This window comes from Cucurbita pepo, chromosome 8 (assembly GCF_057944985.1).
Source record: "Cucurbita pepo subsp. pepo isolate OVF chromosome 8, ASM5794498v1, whole genome shotgun sequence".
Classification (NCBI taxonomy): domain Eukaryota; kingdom Viridiplantae; phylum Streptophyta; class Magnoliopsida; order Cucurbitales; family Cucurbitaceae; genus Cucurbita; species Cucurbita pepo.
Window position 1 is genome coordinate 2,983,601 of NC_141805.1, and position 19,068 is coordinate 3,002,668.

At 35.4% G+C, this 19,068-nt stretch overlaps 3 protein-coding genes and 3 non-coding genes across 11 annotated transcripts; 1 reads left to right on the forward strand and 5 right to left on the reverse strand.

Annotated features, from left to right (window-relative positions):
• Positions 1 to 475: 475 nt before the first annotated feature.
• LOC111800760 (uncharacterized) lies at positions 476 to 7,152 on the forward strand. 2 transcript variants are annotated; one of them, XR_002816017.2, is made up of 11 exons: positions 476 to 766; positions 1,433 to 1,538; positions 2,395 to 2,455; positions 2,567 to 2,862; positions 3,247 to 3,386; positions 4,366 to 4,440; positions 4,567 to 4,657; positions 5,390 to 5,593; positions 6,154 to 6,198; positions 6,780 to 6,952; positions 7,077 to 7,152. XR_002816017.2 is itself a non-coding variant. In XM_023684594.2 (10 exons), the coding sequence occupies exons 1-10, from the start codon at positions 560 to 562 to the stop codon at positions 6,857 to 6,859; spliced, it is 1,305 nt and encodes a 434-aa protein (XP_023540362.1). In that variant the 5' UTR covers positions 476 to 559; the 3' UTR covers positions 6,860 to 7,152. The 2 variants fall into 2 exon arrangements, 1 of the variants encoding a protein (XP_023540362.1); XM_023684594.2 differs by having other exon boundaries at positions 6,780 to 7,152.
• A 1,022-nt stretch (positions 7,153 to 8,174) lies between these two features.
• TRNAK-CUU (transfer RNA lysine (anticodon CUU)) lies at positions 8,175 to 8,247 on the reverse strand. The gene has a single exon. It is a non-coding gene; the product is annotated as a tRNA-Lys (tRNA).
• Positions 8,248 to 8,650: 403 nt separating this feature from the next.
• Positions 8,651 to 12,395, reverse strand: LOC111799673 (glutathione S-transferase zeta class). Of its 5 annotated transcripts, none has more exons than XM_087126241.1 (11): positions 12,238 to 12,395; positions 11,972 to 12,068; positions 11,597 to 11,653; positions 11,421 to 11,506; positions 11,124 to 11,195; positions 10,748 to 10,801; positions 10,596 to 10,671; positions 10,390 to 10,451; positions 10,229 to 10,288; positions 9,577 to 9,693; positions 8,651 to 8,833 (listed from the first exon to the last, which is right to left on the reverse strand). In XM_087126241.1, exons 1-10 carry the CDS (start codon positions 12,259 to 12,261, stop codon positions 9,595 to 9,597), a joined length of 687 nt encoding a protein of 228 aa, XP_086982367.1. In that variant the 5' UTR covers positions 12,262 to 12,395; the 3' UTR covers positions 8,651 to 8,833; positions 9,577 to 9,594. The 5 variants fall into 5 exon arrangements, with proteins under 5 accessions (XP_086982367.1, XP_023538879.2, XP_023538878.2 ...); XM_023683111.2 differs by lacking the exon at positions 8,651 to 8,833 and adding an exon at positions 9,150 to 9,491 and having other exon boundaries at positions 10,399 to 10,451; XM_023683110.2 differs by lacking the exon at positions 8,651 to 8,833 and adding an exon at positions 9,150 to 9,447.
• TRNAK-CUU (transfer RNA lysine (anticodon CUU)) lies at positions 8,759 to 8,831 on the reverse strand. Its single transcript has one exon. It is a non-coding gene; the product is annotated as a tRNA-Lys (tRNA).
• Positions 9,373 to 9,445, reverse strand: TRNAK-CUU (transfer RNA lysine (anticodon CUU)). Its single transcript has one exon. It is a non-coding gene; the product is annotated as a tRNA-Lys (tRNA).
• A 907-nt stretch (positions 12,396 to 13,302) lies between the features above and the next one.
• On the reverse strand, positions 13,303 to 18,813 carry KU80 (Ku80 family protein). The gene is made up of 12 exons (XM_023685108.2): positions 18,660 to 18,813; positions 16,954 to 17,046; positions 16,524 to 16,575; positions 16,213 to 16,344; positions 15,679 to 16,082; positions 15,217 to 15,503; positions 14,939 to 15,134; positions 14,652 to 14,858; positions 14,205 to 14,372; positions 13,804 to 14,127; positions 13,606 to 13,736; positions 13,303 to 13,505 (listed from the first exon to the last, which is right to left on the reverse strand). The coding sequence occupies exons 1-12, from the start codon at positions 18,672 to 18,674 to the stop codon at positions 13,415 to 13,417; spliced, it is 2,100 nt and encodes a 699-aa protein (XP_023540876.2). The 5' UTR covers positions 18,675 to 18,813; the 3' UTR covers positions 13,303 to 13,414.
• Between the last annotated feature and the right edge of the window lie 255 nt (positions 18,814 to 19,068).

Genomic DNA, 19,068 nt, shown 5'->3' on the forward strand with positions numbered 1-19,068 from the left:
CAATTTCTGATTTACTGACGTTCTAATGTCTACGTTGCTTTCTTTTCTACGGAGCTCAAGCATAGACCTACTTTCTCGTAACATTGTTTTGTCGGGTTTTTTTTATTACAAAAAAAAAAAAAAAAAAAAAATCTACGATCACCTCTAAATTTTATTTTTTTAAAATATAAAAAGAAAAAAAAAAACACTAATTTGTTTGTGCTAATCCTATTTTGTTAGAATATTTGATATTTGTTTGAAATAAAAGCAATTTAATTCAAAGAAAAATATATAATTAAAAGTAATTAAAAATTCAAATATCTTTAAAAAAAAAAAAAAATACACTACTTAATTTTAATTTTTAATTCTATTTTTAAAAATCAGACCGTAATTTAAAAATAAAAAACTCGTAATATAATTAAAAAAATATTTTCGGTTTATTCGATCGTTTGTTTCCCAGATAATCTTCATTTTCCCTTCCTCTATATATACGTCCCCTCTTACTCCAACCATCCTTTCTCAAGTCCATCACCAATTTCTTCGTCTTCGTCTCCGTTGCCGCATCTCTGCGTGTTTACCAATGGATTCTGCTCTGCTGATTCCGGTTATCTCAGTGATTCTCGGTGCCCTAATTGCCGCCGTCTTCTTCATTAATTACTTTAGCAAGCGAAGATCCGAAGTCCAAACCATTTCCCATCCAGAGCTTCCGTCGGATCCGAAGAAGCACCAAAAGCCGCTTCAGACTAAGAAGTCTCACTACAAATCTCACTCTCACTCCTCCGATAAGGTTCATGATAAATTGCATGAAATGAGAACGGAATTCTTGTAATTTTGTACTGTATCGTTCAGTGCGTAATTGATGTTTTAGATTATCTAGGTCTAGCTGCTTCATCTTGTGATAGGTTTCGAAGCTGCATGTACGGCGGAATGGATTTTGTATTCTTCACGGATCATCGTTCATATCGCCGATTTGATCTAATTGTGCTGGAGACGTGCGAATTATTTCCAATGATCGCCATCTAATTGTTTTTGAGTCATAACTTATTTGTTTAACGAAATGTACTAGATTCATATCACGATTTTCTGCTGGTTTTTCATGGGACCTCCGCGAAAATGTTCTTCCTCTTTCTTGTTACTGGATCATAACGATAATCTGCTAACATTTCAGTAAAACATTCATTGATAGCTGTTTATGAACTACCTCGAGCTTAAGGCTATATTGAGTTCAATGGCGTTGTTTATTTCCTTTTTGCATTTGATCTGTTTAGATTCAGAAGCTGTATGACGGTCAGCATGTTTTTTGGTTTTTTTTAAATCCTAATGTCATCTGCAGAGAAATAAAGGTGTATTCGGATTGAAATGTTGCAGTAAAGTATTAATTTCTAGCTTCATATGAAGCAGCTTTGATATTTCTCTTACGCTCAGCTTATCCTCTTTTGCTTGTCGAATGTAGGATCCAAACAAGAAGCATCATCCGTTGGATTTGAATACATTAAAAGGACATGGAGATTCTGTAACTGGATTATGCTTTTCCTCAGATGGAAGTAGTTTAGCGACTGGTAACGTGGTTCATCCTGCTATCTCAAACGGTTTTTCTGTATGATATTACCTCTTGCTGCCGTTGTTAATATGCCATGCGATGGAAGGGGAAAACTATTTAACTAAGACTGTTAGAATGTGAATCTTGGCCCCCGCCTCCATTTTATTTATGCTCGTGGCTCAAGAATTTTCAACTTAAATTCCCTCAGTAAAATCATTTTCCAAGCAAGCCTTTATTAGACTAAACATATCTAGTTTGCGTATGTATACTTTTCTAGTTCATTAACTGGATTCAATGTGTTTCATTTGCTATCGAGCACGTGTCATGGTATGTTTGTTTAATATCAAGCACATGCATCGTGTCTTCATACTAGATGCTCATTTCAAATTTTGATCCTCACTTGTTATTAACATATTTTCCAATGGTATTACATCCTAATGCAATTCGGAGGCTTATTTTTCCAGTATGTTTTCACCTTTGAAGGCTGCAGATATGTTTCTTGTTATTTTGCATGCCCAACAACTTCTGTCGTCAATTTTGGTGCCTTGGTTTTGTTTTCTTAGACAAAGTTTAGCTGATACTCTATTCTATTTCCTGTTGTTATTGCTGAACTTCGCAATAATTGGTGTTGGAATTCATTTCTTAATTGTGGCATCCAAATTTGTAGCAGATCGGGGCTTTGTTTTTCGTTTCTGGAAGTAGAAAGTATAATTTAGTTTCCATTCATTAAAATGAAAATATTTATCTAACTGGATTATCATAATTAATACACATTGTTTGATCAATGTTTCATTTCAATGCATTTCAGTATAATTTATTAAAGATTTTTTTCTCCTCCTTTATTCATGATCTTGTCTGATATATTGTTATAACAGCCTGTGGTGATGGAATGATCAGGGTATTTAAGCTGGATGATGCATCAAGTAAAAGTTTCAAGTATGTAAATCCATTTTCCAAATCTGTATTGTATGTATATATTTTCTGAGTACTAATAAAGAATACTTCGAATTTTAATTCATTATTTATACGACATTAACATTTCTGCAGGTTCTTGAGAATTAATGTGCCTGCTGGAGGTCATCCAACTGCAGTCGCATTTGGTGATGATGCATCCTCAGTCATTATATCTTCTCAAGGTCTTTCTGGTTCTTCTCTGTACATGTATGGAGAAGAAAAAGCTAAAGCTTCAGATGAAACCAAACAGCAAACTAAGCTCCCTCTTCCTGAAATCAAGTGGGAAAATCACAAGGTGCACGATAAAAAATCTGTTCTGACCTTAGTAGGTGCAACTGCTAGTTATGGCAGTGCTGATGGGAGCACAATTGTAGCTTCTTGTTCAGAAGGTACGTTAACATTGTCCATGCAACAATCAAGCAGAAGACATGTGAATAATGTTTTACTTTCTTTTATTCGCCTTATGGTCTGTCTAACTTTCTGTTTTTGGAGATTTAAAAATCTATATCATTGTTGTGGTTAAATTGATCCACAAATTATTAGTGTTGAATGTGTTCTTTGTCATACATAGAATTCTGGAGGAACATGAATGCTGTTTTTCAAACTTGAGTACTAATAGAATCTCTAAAAATATTATTCTGCCAATGTGCTAAATCATGATCAAATGATTGAAAATGTTAAAACGTGTGATCGAATCTGCTCAATGATTTTCTGCATTTTCCATCATAGTTATGTCTTATGTAGAAGTACTTATATAAGAAAATGTTTTATAGGAACTGATATTAGACTCTGGCATGCAAAAACGGGAAAGCTGTTGGGTGATGTCGACACAAATCAATTGAAAAATACCATGGCTACTTTGTCACCAAATGGGCGTTTTATTGCGGCAGCTGCTTTTACTGCAGATGTGAAGGTGACTAATTCTGGCATTTGCATATTAGAGAATTTTCTTCTCTCTAGATTTGGCTACAAGTTTATATCTCATTTTAGAGTGGAAAATTGAGCTCTACCTTTGAAGGAAAAATTATCAAAGCACAAGTTTGAGATACAATTCTATGTGGTGCGACATCTTTTATGTAACGGTCCTAGCCCACCGCTAGCAGATATTATCCTCTTTGAACTTTCCCTTCCAGGCTTCCCCTCAAGGTTTTTAAAACGTGTCTGCTAGGGAAAAGTTTTCATGCCCTTATAAAGAATGTTTCGTTCTCCTTCTCAACTGATGTGGGGTCTCACAATCCACCCCCCTTCGAGTCCCAACGTCCTTGCTGGCACTTGTTCCCTTCTCTAATCAATGTGGGACCCCCCAATCCACCCCCCTTCGGGCCCCAACATCCTTGCTAGCACTCGTTCCCTTCTCTAATCAATGTGGGACCCCCCAATCCACCCCCTTTTGGGACCCAGCGTCCTTGCTGGCACACTGTCTTGTGTTCGCCCCCTTCGGGGCTCAGTCTCCTCGCTGAGACATTGCCTGGGGTCTTACTCTAATACCATTTGTAACGGCCCAAGCACACTGTTAACGGATATCGTCCTCTTTGGGCTTTTCCTTTCGGGCTTCCCCTCAAGGTTTTTAAAACATGTCTACTAGGGAGAGGCTTCCACACTCTTATAAAGAATATTTTGTTCTCCTCCCCAACTGATGTGGGATCTCACCTTGAGCCTGATATCATATGTTCTTACGTCCTAAGTGAATATGAATTACAGTTGACGTTAGAGTCATTCTAGCTCATTATATCATATTTTAATTTATTGAAGCCATTTCCATTTTACTTAGAAAAGAAGTAACTACCATCACAATATTAGTATTTCTTTATGAATACTTGATTTTACGTATATATTCAATCAATAAGGCCACACTTTTACGTTTTTTTCATTAATATATTTGTTTTTGGCAGGTATGGGAGGTTGTTTACTCAAAAGATGGTTCAGTTAAGGAGGTTCTGAGGGTTATGCAGCTGAAAGGACACAAGGTTGTTGTTCAGATATTTTGTGAAATTCATAACGTGATTTAGTTAGTTTGATCTTATAGAAAACTTATATATCTTCTTGATGATTTTAACTTCATTCTCACTTAACATTTTCTTTCTGTTGTCAAGAGTGCGGTGACTTGGTTATGTTTTACTCCAAACTCAGAGCAAATCATCACTGCATCAAAGGATGGTTCAATGAGAATTTGGAATATTAATGGTACGTAGATTCATATCAATATTTTTCATCGTTGAAATCTTATCAATTTTATGTCATACATATACTTTATATAATTCATTCAACGTGCATTAGAAAATTTTTGAACGAGGACTTGTTAGAAGGAGAAAATTTGCAACACTTCTTAAGTTTATGGTTAAAGTTTCAAAGCTTACTTAAAGTTTGTGGTGCAATTGATGAAGTAATTGAAAGTTTATGGTGAAAATTGATACACGTCGACGACATGTTGAGATAATTATTGTCTTTTTCCCTTGAAACAAATACAAAAAGTAAGGTCAGTTAATGTTGCAATTGATATACATATGCATAATGTGAGATCCCACGTCGGTTGGGAGTAGAACGATGCATTCTTTATAAGGGTGTGGAAACCTCTCTCTAGCAAACACGTTTTTAAAACCGTGAGGGGAAGCCCAATAGGGAAAACCCAAAAAGGACAATATCTGCTAGCGTTGCACATAAACACATATATCATCATCATGGACAGTTCTAACCGACTGACCTATGATCTGTATCTTACATTTGTAGTTGAAAATTTGCCATATGATAAGTCATGTTTTTGTTATAACTACGATGCTACTACTTCTTACTTGAATAAAAACTTGACTTGATTGATTGGCGATGTTTTTCGGTTTCATGTTAACCTGGATAACTAGATGACTTTAAGCAACTGACATGTTACTTTTATCTATAATTTCATTCTTTTCGTTTTTCAAGTGCGGTACCATCTCGACGAGGACCCGAAAACTCTCAAGGTGTTCCCAATTCCATTACATGATTCAAATGGGGCAACCTTGTATTATGATCGTCTCAATATATCTCCCGATGGGAAGATACTAGCAGTAACACATGGTTCCACACTGCAGTGGTTATGTGTTGAAACTGGAAAGGTTTTGGACACAGCTGAGAAAGCTCATGATGGTATGTATAACTAATCTTTTACTTTGCACCATCTATCTACAAAAAAATGCTTGTTTGGGAACATTTTCCAGTACGACTAACAAAAAATAAATTTCAAAATTTGTACGGTGTTCACCGACACGTTAAAAAATGGTTTAACCCTCCAACGTAGGACTACTACTAGCAGTCAGTAAGAATCAGTTTAGTTTAAGAACCAACCTAAAGATCCAGGATTTATGATCGGAAGACTTTAGTTAGTATGACCTGATTTCTTGATCAAGTGACAGTATCCGAGGCCTTGTGTTATAGGTAGTCCTACCATTTTCGGTCGCCTGTCAGGTTGTTTTACATATACCCGGACGAGTTGTTCCTTTTTGCTAGTTACTATATTTTTTTCATTCTAGTTAAGAACATTGTGTTAATAGATATTATATATCCTTTTAAGTACCGTAGACAGGCTTTAGTGCATTCTCAAATATAAGTTAAAAATTAGTTATATTTTCCATAATGGAGTTCATTTCTTTGAAACTTGAAACCTTCAGATGACCGGATACTATACTAAGCTTCAATTCCTAATGCAGGTGACATCACATGGATATCGTGGGCACCCAAGCCTATCCCATCAGGTAAATCTTCTTTCCATTTCTTCTTAATTATCTCATAATCTGACAAGTAAGAAAACGAGAGAATTACAAAAATATAAACACTATATATATATATATATATATATATATAGCGATTTGAGAATAAAAGACAAAGTTATAAAGAAATGTATTCTTTTGGTTTCACGATGACAATCAAACGATACTGTACTTCGCATATTGACCATATCTTAAATGTCGTACAAAAGCAAAAGATATTAATTATTGAATTCGAAATCTTAAGAAAACGACTATTGTGAGATCCCACATTGATTGAAGAGAGGAACGAGTGCCAGCGAGAACGCTGGGTCCCGAAGGAGGTGGATTGTGAGATCCCACATAGGTTGGAGAGGGGAACGAAGCATTTTTATAAGGGTGTGGAAACCTCTAGCAGATGCATTTTAAAAACCTTGAGAGGAAGTCCAAAAGGGAAAATCCAAAGAGAACAATATCGGCTAGCTGGTGTTATAACTTTTTAAATGCTTTTATGCTTTTCTAATTTACCCTATTGGGTGAGAGTGGTTGATAAATCTACAATAAAAAAAAAATATGTTGTTTTGGAACAGGAGGTAAAAGAGTACTGGTTTTGGCTACTGCGAGTGTGGACAAGAAAGTAAAGCTATGGGCAGCACCCTCACTGAGTTGATTTGTTGGCTAAGATTAAACGTAACTTTGGCTACCCCAATACTGGAAAGTCGACAAGTTCCAACGGCAGTGGTCGATGTCGATTCTTACACAGGTTCGATTTTGACCTCTTTGACAATATCGACCTTTTGATACACATAAATCGGGAAAATAATAGTAAGTGATTAAAAGAGATATCAGCAATCGGATAATTATTATATATTTACTGACTTTTGTAGCAAGGGACGGTTGATGATGATGATGCTCTATGTGATTTGAGAGATTTTTCAAAAAATTTGGGTTTGTGTTCATTTATTTCTTGTCTTTTTCTACTTGGAACTGAATTTAGGTTTTGAAGTTCGCACTTTTCATACCCACAGTACTTTGTTTTCTTTGTGTAAAAGCTATATTAGGGTTTGTAGCTCTTCTTTTTGTGTAGAGAATTAGATGTGGATTTGGTTAAAACATTATGCTTTCTTTTCCCTATCTTCTACTTTTCTACTTTCTAGTAGTTAACTTTGTTTTTTTTTTCCCCTTTCAAAAAAGCAAATACAGAATATATATTTTTTTTTTTTAAAAGGTAGTTTTGTTCAGATATTTTCATGTGAATTCTTTTAAAACTTGACAACAAAATTCTGTTTAAAAAGAAAAAAGATTAATTAAATTCTTCGGAGGGACTTCACAAATGACGGTACTAAGAAATTCCACATGCTTCATGCAACTATTGTTGTTGTTCCTGCAAAGCCTACCCAAAGACCCAAAGATTTAGGCCAGATCGTAGGGAGTGGGAGGTACATTTTTTTGTATTTCTATAAGTGAAATTAAATACGTTCTATCGTAAATCGCACAAAAAGTATTTATATTATAATCTAACCTAGAGTTGCTTCCTAATTATGCTGGCCAAAACAGTTTGTAGAAACTGTTTTTGTTTTTTTTTTTTCCTTTAAAACAAATAAATATGGTTTTACATGTCTGAATTTTCCAATATGAAACCATGGGAGGCAATTTAATCTGATAGTCATGAATTAAATTTGTAAGCCTTTCCAATCTATGAAGACTTAAATTGATGTGAACTCAAGCAACCCAAGCAAAGCTAATAGCCCAACCTTACTCTTAAAAAGTTCTTTTTTAGAAATATTTTTCAAACCTACCAGAAATCTATTTTTATCTAATCAAGTAATGTTTTTGTGGAACACAACTACATAAATATTTCACTCAATCTAACCTAACATAGATGTTTGTCTCTTCAGAATTTCGTGGCATGGAAAATTACTTATGTTTCTAATGAACTGATATTTTATTTAAATAAAAAATTCCAAAACTGACAAAAAAATCTCCGCCCACCGTGGGGCTCGAACCCACGACCACAAGGTTAAGAGCCTTGCGCTCTACCAACTGAGCTAGACGGGCAGTTGGTGCTAATAATTATAATCCAGTATTACACAGCTCTAAGGTGCACTATTTCAGTCAAACTCAACTAAGCACAAAACTTTGTAAATTATAGTTTTACAACATTTCTGTATGTTGTTTTCTATAATTTTTGTATAGGATATTCAGAAATAGGACAATCCAGTGAAATCCTTCATTTGTAAAATGAAAGTGAAGCAAACTAAAACATTTAGCTTAAAGAACATATCACAAATTCAAATTCAAGTATTAAGTAGTCAAAAACAAATCTCAGAAAAGAAATCAGTGGACCAAAGAGGGCGGAATATAATATGATATGGAATTAAAAAAATTACCTTCGCCCGTCTACTGGTAATTATTTTGATAACAGCAAAACCTTGTGGCCTCCTAAAAGGAAAATTAAGTAGATAAAGAAAGAAACTGGCGGGTGTATTTAGCATGAAAATTTTGAAAGACAAAATCGAATATTAGTACTAATATTTAATACAATTTTTACAAAAAATAAAATACATACCGCCCACCGTGGGGCTCGAACCCACGACCACAAGGTTAAGAGCCTTGCGCTCTACCAACTGAGCTAGACGGGCAGTTTTGATGTGAATCCTAGGCCAAAACAAGTCATCATACTTGTTTATTATTTTCTAATCGTGCACTATTTCAGTCAAACTCAACTACATACTATCTAATGAGAGATATCAATTGCCAAATCAAAAGGCACAAAACTTTTTTTCACTCCATTATTTCCCATAATTTTTGTATAGGATATTTAAAGATTGGAAATTCCATTAAAGTCCGTCCTTCATTTGTAAAACGAAAGTAAATCAAAGAACATATCAAAAATTTAAATTTGAGTATTCTCATACTTCATTTGTAGAAAGAAAGAGAAGCAATAAAAAATAAATCTCAGAGGAAACAATCAATGGAGAGACCATAAAAAGCCGAATATAATATAATATGGAATAAAAGAAAAAAAATTACCTTTTTTTGATAACCAGATCAACCAAATTTCATAGCAAAAACCGTGTGGTCTCCTAAAAGGAAAATTAAGTGGATAAAGAAAGAAATGGAGAGAGTATTTAGCATGAAAATTAAAAAGGGCAAAACGGAATTACAAAAAAGGAAACCTTCCGCCCACCGTGGGGCTCGAACCCACGACCACAAGGTTAAGAGCCTTGCGCTCTACCAACTGAGCTAGACGGGCAACTGTTGATACGAATAGCTAAACGTTAAAATAGAGCTCTTGTGACCTATGAAAAGAGAATTAAATGAAATATGTAAGAGACTGGAGTTTAGCATCAATAATTGAAGTAACCGTGAAATGTTTAATAGTACCATGTGGAGATGACAGAACTAGTGAAGGGCGTCGGGCTGCCTTTCTGGTGAGGAGGCTTGGAATTCTGGTAACATCTTGTAAGATTCATAAATCCTTGCTAAAGTAGGGAACTTGGACTGCATTATCAACACGCCCGAAATTTGTTATGAGTGAGAGAGTTTTCGGGACCATGCTTGTTTTTTCTAATTGTATGTAATACAACAAGCTCAACCGGAATTATCTTATCTGTGCTTATCAAAGACTTAACCCTGTTAGACGGGATTTACCAATCTATTGGCACGACTAAGTTTAGGGCATGACTCTGATACCATGTTAGACAAACACAACTCTCCACAATGGCATGATATTGTCCACTTTGAGCATAAGCTCTCGTGGTTTTGCTTTGGACTTCTCAAAAGGCCTCGTACCAATGGACAAAGTATTCTTTGGTTATAAACCCATGATGATTCCCTAAATTAGCCGATGTGGGACTTTCATCGTCTAACAAACCCAAGGTGAGATTACTTGAGTGACATTTTCATTTTTTGATATTAATAATACTTTTTTTTTTTTAAAGGGGGCTAATGTAATATGTATTCTATACTTCTATAAGCAGAATGCCACATAATTGCGAGGTGAGATTCATAAATAAGAATGGAAAAAATACAATACCGTGTCAATGTTGAACCTCCCAAAAGCAACTGAAACTTGGGGAGCCAAAAATACATCAGCCTGCATGTGACAAAACAAGATTAAGATTTATGACCATGACGATAAGACTTCAGAAATGAAATATTAAATAGCAAAAGAATCGAGAATATTTTGAAACGTGCCATATATACTTCTTCTCCCAGCGCATATCGGCCAGAAAAATTCTTCAGCAGTTTCTCTAGAGCTGCAATACACAACAGATGCAAAATTGAGGACCATAACAATTGCATTCTCACATACTAATTTAGTGCACTCAATATTTCTTTAAACAGTGCGTTTTTCTAAGCATAATTACAGCAATGAACACCGAAAAACTTCACAAACTTACCATTGAAACCCTTTTCTATATTAGTCTGAGCCCATGGTAGTTGCTCTTCTGGACCAAATTTTTCCTCGATGGTTTTCTAGAAACAATTTAATAACTTCAGATATATCTGTAACACAGCAAGCCCAAATAAATCACATGCAAATAAAATCTACCAGCAATCCCAACATAATAAGAGGCTGTATGCTTGAGCTGACAATACTTGCCACCTGCAAAATGATTTTCCTGTCAATATAATGGTACACATATAACCAGACTAAAGTATAAGTGAATTCTAATTGGCAGTGTATTATAGATTTTCTTTTAAGTTTTTTAGAATAAGAAATTACAGATGATTTTATTGCTCAATTTTCACTAGAGTTAATAGCGATCTAGTGTTAACAGGCTACAAAACTAAAAGTAATCATTCCATTGATGCAAGCTAGCTAATCCACTGTCATTTGAAGTATGTTTCGAGTATAGACTCAAAACATAGATCTAGACAGCTCTTTTTAAACCTCTCAATTTGTTGTTGGCCAGTATTGATCTTACTTGCAGATTAAGAGATTTTAAACGAAGATCAGCAGGCAGCAGCGCCTTCTGTGGATATTTCTCTTCCAAATACTAAACAATAACAATAAATTGCAAGTGTTACAAGCATAATTTAGGATACGAGCAAGAGAGTATCAAAACTAGGCACGAGAAAAAAAATGATGACTAGTAGATTCAAGTCCGTGAGAATTCAAACTCTTCTGAACAGGTATTTGCTGAGCCATTGCGGCCAATTCAGATGTTCGATGTTTTCGTCACGGAATCGAACAAAGTCATCTCCCTTCTCTTAATACCAACCAGTAAAATCGCGTAAGAGTCTGAAACTACCACAGCACCATCTACTAATGCAGGAACATACTTGAGAGGATTTAGGCGCTCAAAATCTGCATCTCGGAAGGAAAAAATATATATATATATTGTTAAGCAGTTTTGATTCTATCGATTCGCACTAACACATCAAAGTCGAGATCTACCTGGACTTAATTGCTCTCCTCTCCCAAGGTTTACTGCTCTGTACTCGTAAGAAAGCCCTAAGCAACAGCCGCAAAATCACTTCAGTTAATAGAAGTATCAAGTTCAACAACTTTCATTCATTTGATTTTTACTATCACAGTCTACATTTCAGCTAAGAATCAATTTAAACAACATCACTGTGCGTATTACGACAGATCTTCTTCAAACTCAAATCCTTGATTCATTTGATTTACCATTACAATCTTCATATCCGCGCTTAGTACTCAATTTAAACAAGATAACCGTGCATTTCAAAACAAATCAGACTCTGTTCTTGAAAATCACAGATGAATTTTCCAGTAAACTCAAAGAAGAAGAAGAAGATGAAGAAAGACCTTTGAGATTCAACGCAAAGCGAACACGCCACGAGCAGGAACTCTGCCAGAAAGAATAAAGAACCAGCTTCGAAGACGTCGACGAACCGTCCGAGCTCTTCAGCAATACCAAAAAAAAAACAAAAACAAAAGTATAACCATCATTATACAACATTTCTTAAAGATCTCAAGTAAGAAAAGTGAATCCGTCTCTGTAACTGTCTTATCTTCAGATCAAACGATATCAAGAAAGCGCGCCCGCTCGAGAGAGGGAGAGAGACAAGTACCTGAGCCTGAGCTTCGAAGTCCATGATCGTCAACGAGGAGAAGAAACAGCCGGAGACACTCCTTGAAGTAAAGCAGTTAATAAATAAAGACTGGTGCGCTGAATTTGGCGCAGGCGGTATTTATATTTATTTACGGAAGCTGAACAGAAGGCGAGCTAATTTCCATCAATAGCTTTTCCTTTTCAGTTTTGTTATTTATTTTTATACTTGTTATTAAAAACAAAGTTTAATTTTTAAAACTAAAAAAAAAAAAAAAAATATATATATATATATATATATATATATATATATATATATATATATATATATTTCTTAATTAAAACTTATTCTTGTTTTACATTTTTATTAGAATTTAAATATTTTTGTAAAGAAAATTAAAGGCAGAGAAAAATGGTGATGAAAAAAAGTTACTTTCAAAATAAAAATAAAAATAAAATAAAAAATCAAATAATTATAGAACCTCAAAAAGTGAGTTCGATATAATATGTTAGGAATCACGGATCTCCACAATAGTATGATATTGTCCATCATTCCCTAAATTATTTGAGACTCACGAGAGAATATTCGCAGACAATTAAATTTAGAATTTGTAATTTAACAAAAAAAAAAAAAAAAAAAAATTATTTTTCATATATATATTATATATATCCTGTATTTTTTTAAATAATTTTATGCGAAAATAATGACGTCTTAATAATATAAAAATTCAATACTTCACTTTTCATCCAACATTTACCTCCATCGTGATAAAAGATGCCATTTTTCCTCTTTTAACCCATCTTTTTTACCTCAATTGTGATTACAAATTTACCACAATAAATTTCTATATTTATTTTTTTTTTTATTTTTTTTTTTTAACTATTTTACTGTGTTTATATAAGCTACCTATTGAAGAAAAATACAAATGTAAAAAATAAATTAAAAAGAAAATTGTATATAAACCTACATGAATTTACATATTAAAATTAATGAATTTGGAGATAAATTAAAGAAATGGACTAATTAAAATTTCCCATTAAGTGTAAAATAAAATTTCAACAATAATAAAGGAAAAATTAAAGATAAAAAAGTAAAATTAAAGCTGTATAATTCAATTCAGAGAAGATTAGTAAGTGAACATTGGATGAACACATAAAATTACATCTATACATGTAATGAACGGTAAGTACCTTCATCACTAGATTTGCTCTAATTTGGGCTCCATTTTAGGCTCAAATTTAGGCTCCATTTTAACCAAAAAGCTTCTAGCTTCATCATCAGCTACTTCACTGTTCAATATATGATAAACAAACTCAGAACTTTTGCAGAAGAAGAACAGTGTAAAGAAGAGTTTCATGGCGGTTTGAACAAGAAAAACGAAGGTTAAACCTGTCGGCTGCTTCTTTCTTGGAGATCAAGCTAAGTCGTTCGAATGCAAGGAGCTCACAGAAGCTATGGAGGTTTTTTTCCAGGCAAAATTTACAGAGATGGCGGAGGAAATCGTTGAATTGCGTCGGTTCCTGTATAAAACATGAGTTGTTTTATTCTCGAGCGTGAAAAAGAAGAGACAGATAGAGAGTAATATACTTGTTCAATGATGCAACCCTTGCGTAGCGCGAGCAGATACTTGAGAGCTTTTGGATAGTTATCACCGTCGCAGGAGTTCTCGACGAGGTCGAAAATTTTGTTTTTCATGCCGTTGATTGCTTTATTGATCCACTCTGGACTATCTCTTCTAGACATCATAGCTTCAAAATCTTGGAGAGGTGTTGAATCTCCAATCTTTTCTACCTTGACTAACGACGTATTGGCAGCGGAGACGACAATTTGAGCAGAAATCTCTTCATTATCCTCTTTGTCGCTCGAACCGGATGGTTTTTCGCGTAAATATAGCCTTCTTGGTTTCTTTAGCTGCATTTTGGATCACGTTCAAAATTTCGATAACATGAATGTATCAATTATCGAATACAAAGTCGATGATGAACTACCTTTGGATTCTCCTTGAGTTCGAATCTTCTGTGCAATGTGCCAATAGCAGATTTGTTTTGAGACAACAAGTCGGGATCTGGCTCGGTAATCTTCTGGAGAGTTGCATCGAGTGGAGGTACAGCTGCAGCTGGATCCTTCGATTTCAACTCGAGATGACGATAGAAGCGCTGCAAACACAATACACTGTCTATTAAAAACATCAAATAGGAGGAAATTGTAACGGTCCAAGCCCACCGCTAGCAGATATTGTCCTCTTTGAGCTTTTCCTTTCGGGCTTCTTCTCAAGGTTTTTAAAACGCGTCTGTTAGGGAAAAGTTTCTACACCCTTATAAAGAGTGTTTCGTTCTCTTCTCCAACCAATGTGGGATTCTCAACAGAAATGCACGGTGAATTGTGAATTGTGTGTCTGAATGATTCGAAAAAACAAAAAACACATAAAGGTATACCTCAAGAACAGGATTTGATGTGAAATCTGGTTGCAGAATTTCCTCTCGTCCAGATGGTGCAAGATCAAGCATCTTAACGAATTCGTCCGCTGCCTCTTGCTGTTCTTCGCTCGGCTGCATCAATGCTGGAAAATTGCTGAACGAAGGAAACTGGAATTCTCGAACATCCTCCGCAAAGGGAAGTACATTGAAGTATAATGAATCGGCCTATCAAAAACGATCATCGATACCATTCTTCTCCGATATATAACAAAAGAAAGTACGCAGAAAAATGTATTTAGACATACAATACCATTCTTCTCCGATATGTTGGGTGTCAAGACACCGACCACGACGCTCCCCTGTCCTTGTCTCCAAACACATCGCACTATTGCCACTTTGTCCATTTCCTTCATTGCTCTTGCTAGTGCAGAAACAGCAACAATGGCTCTTTTATTGCCAGGTTCAGCAATAAAGACATTGACGTCTTTCATGAAGTAGTGCCTTCAAACAAAAATGTAAGCAAACCAGGAGATTTCACAACACAAGTTGTGAGTATAAAATTTTCAGAACAGCTAGAATCTACCGCATTATATTCGATGCATTCGTAAATCCGAGAAGCTTCACGCTCTTTTCTGGTTTGAACTTGACTGCATCCCATTCAGCAGTCGATATCGGAATCACTTGAGGTCCGTAACGATACCCTTTAATCCTATGTTCTGGAGGCACGACCTTACTAGTGTCTTCGGCGCTTTTGTACTCGTAATCTACCTTGACTTCATGTGTGGCAAATTTATCAGTTGAAGGTGCCTTATCAGAATATCTTTTCAGAGTTGGAAACTTCTCTTCTGATGTTTTCTTATAAACCCATACCTGATTGAATTAGAGCATGAACTTTGATCAATGATGACTATCAATCATGTGTAAAAAAGATAAAAGATACCCTCGATTTCTACCGAAAAGTTCCAACACTCAATATGCCAGATATTTTTCAAGAACGTCACTGAAAATGCTTGGAATAAGCCATGTAAGAGACTAAATACTTTACCTTAATCTTGATGACGGAGCTTATTTCAAGATCGCCTCTATAAATTGTCACGGGCGATATACTCCGAGTCCGGATTGCACCTAATAACGAAGTTGGGCTCTCCACATACACCATTTTTGCATTCGTTTTCTCTGAAAATATGTTCAAGAGCACGTCGTTCTCGTCCATCATTTTCTCATCTGCATCCCGACCGAACCTCCTTCTCACAACGACACTATCCATTCTCATGCCATGTTTTGTCATCTGCTGCGCAATCGCCGTAACTTGATCCTCTTTAGTCCCTTCATAAGGTTCTTTTATAGGGAAAAGAGCATCTGTAATAAGACATAAGCGTTTCTTTCCCTTTTCTGTCTCTCCAAATTTCTTAATCAACATATCCATTCCCACAATTATGGCATCAAGAACTACCCACCATGTAAAGGAACCAAAGGTATGAAAATTTTGGACACTTAATTTAAGAAACCTCCAATAATCTATTATAAAATGATGCAGCTATGAAACAAAAGAACAAAGAACTTGCAAAATCTTGGATACAATCACCAGAAACGGTCCCTCGAGGGAGTCGTTTTAAAACATCAACGAGATCTCCGTCAACAACTTTCATGTTCTGTAGAACCACCACATGCTGATAACCACCAACTTCCTCTGTTAGCTCGTTTTTCGTTTCTACAAATTTCATTGCATAGTTAAGTAATCCGTACACGAACTAGATACAGAAAATTTCAACCATGTCTGCCGATGAATTCTACGAGAATACAAAAACTATGAAACATAGCAAACGAAGACGGAAAAACATCGTAAAATTGTTATTGTGAAAATAAAATAAGAAAAGAAAAGGGAGAAACCTTTGGTTCCAAATAGAACAATTCCCACTTCATCATATTTGCTGTAAATCAGCTGCATCACAAGAGGATAAAAATTAAATAACTTCTGATGCATAAAAAATTATTGGGTAGATAATACACTCGATAGACTTCAATTGAAGGAAACCTTTAAATTCGCTAGGTCTTGCTCGATAACCATTTGGTTTTTGAAAATTAAGCTTAAAAATACTACTTTTTTTGTTTAGTTATCTAATTTTTAAAATTGTTTAAAAAATCTTAGCCGAATTTTAAAAACTTGCTTTTTTTCTTTTAAATTTGATTAGAATTCAAGTGTTTCTTTAAGAATTGTGAAATCGATGGTATAGAAATAGGTAGGAAGCAAGCATAATTTTCAAAAACAAATAGCTAAAAACAAAATCGTTATCAAATGGGACCTTGACGACGGTAATACCTTCTTCTCCACCAGCATTGAACACACTTTTTCAACCTCAGGGAGAATAGAGTGCATTGATGGACCAACATCCAGCACAAGCACCAAGATTTCCTATTCCATTTAACATAAATCCTTGAATGTAAGAAATATGCATATAGAATAAAAATATGATATATTAGCTTGGCACTTGCTAAGATAGAAGAACAATTGTAGCTTTAAAAGTGTTCTTTAAGTTATAGCTCATAGGCACCCCCAAGGATGCCCTCGTAGGTCTTCATTTCATGTCACTCTTTTTTTTCCATATTGTGAGTGTTTGAATCAGCTTGTACACACCTTGACTATTCTCTCGGGACAACCACCAAACCTTACTACATTTAGTTGTCAAAGTTAGGATATTAATGTGAGAAATACAAACAAAGTGCCACATTAGCTACGGAAGAGAGTGATTGTGGGTATATAAATGAGAGCAATAATATCCATTGGTACAGGACCTTTTTAAAAAATTAAAAGCAAAGTCAGGAAGGTTAATGCTCAAACTGCATAACGTCATATTAAGGTGGAGATAGAAGGAGGTTTTGTTGTCCTTAACAATTGGTATTAGAGTCATGGTCTAAATCTAATTGTGGTAAGTGAGTCGTGAAGAAATCCTCTGATTTTGAACAAACAAGTTGGTGAGCCTTGTCATACAATGTAACAGTTCAAGCTCAAGGCCACCGCTAGCAGATATTGTCCTCTTTGGGCTTTCCCTTTTAGATTTTCCCTCAAGGTTTTTAAAACGTGTATGTTAGGGAGAGGTTTCCACACCCTTATAAAGAATGTTTCGTTCTCCTCCCCAACGGATGTGAGATCTCACAATCAACCCCCTTCAAAGCCTAGCCTCATCGCTGGCACTTGTTCCCCTCTCCAATCGATGTGGGATCTCACCATCCACCACCCTTTGGGACCCAGCGTCCTAGCTGGCACTCATTCAGTGTCCACCCCCATCGTTGGCCCAACGTCTTTGTTGGCACTCGTTCCCCTTGGAAGCCACATAATGTGACTAGTTGTTTTGCACCAATAGATGTGTGGAAGAAATTGAATATATATAAAGGGCTGATATATTTATGGATCTACATCCGACGGTTGTTAAGATGCAGACACATTGTGGCAGCCTCCCTCGATAATTTTTCTCATGGCTTGAATCCATTATCTCCAACAGATCATGTCTCACATTGAAAACTTAAAACCTTGTTATTTCTCGAAAGGCCAATGCCGAGTATTAGCGACGCATGGCTGAAGAACACAAGCAAGAAGTGTGGCCAATATCCCGATTGTTAATTTTTACAAATATTTCTTAGAACAAATATGCTAAGAAACATGCCTCTGTCCAAGCTAAAATATTGGTACTGGTTACAATTTTTCCTATGAATTGAATTCACAGGCTAAAGGAGATCAATAATCCTCATTCATTCAGATTTTGTAGCACTCGAGTACCTTTAAGAAACTCGAGCCAACATCCTCAATCCTAATTAGCTTCTTAGACAACAAAACCTAAACCCTAGCCGTAAACACAAGCGTACTAACTCAAATGTTAGCGAAATTGAATTGAACTTGTTGCAAAGAAAGACTGAATAACTGAGACCGAGCGCATTAAAAACTAACTCAGATTAGCCACGCATGAAGAAGACGTAATCCGAAGAGATCGAAGCAAAAGCAGAAGGAAGTAAAGACAGTAGAGAGTTTACCCTGTTGCGAGCCATTGAAGAGAGGAGTGCAGTGGCAGAGAAGCTTGGGACGGAAGCTTTGAAATGGAGAACAGGCGAAGACTAATTTAAATGATTCGATCGCTCGGTTCCCACTCCTCCACTTCCTTTTTAACCTTTCGCTCCAATTGTGAAAGTACGCAAGAATTTCGTATTTCATTTTTATTACCTTATTTTAATTATATGTAATAAATAAATATTCTTTTATCCGGCAAGTATAAATTACTTCATATAGTTATCCATATATCACAAAAAAAAAAAACCATGTTAGTTACACACCGAGTTAGTTACCCATGTTAAACTCAAGAACAAAAAAACATGCCCAAGTTCCAAGACAGAATAACCGAGTTTCGGTGTTTGAATAAGACCCAGTATGCAACTCAATTACGAC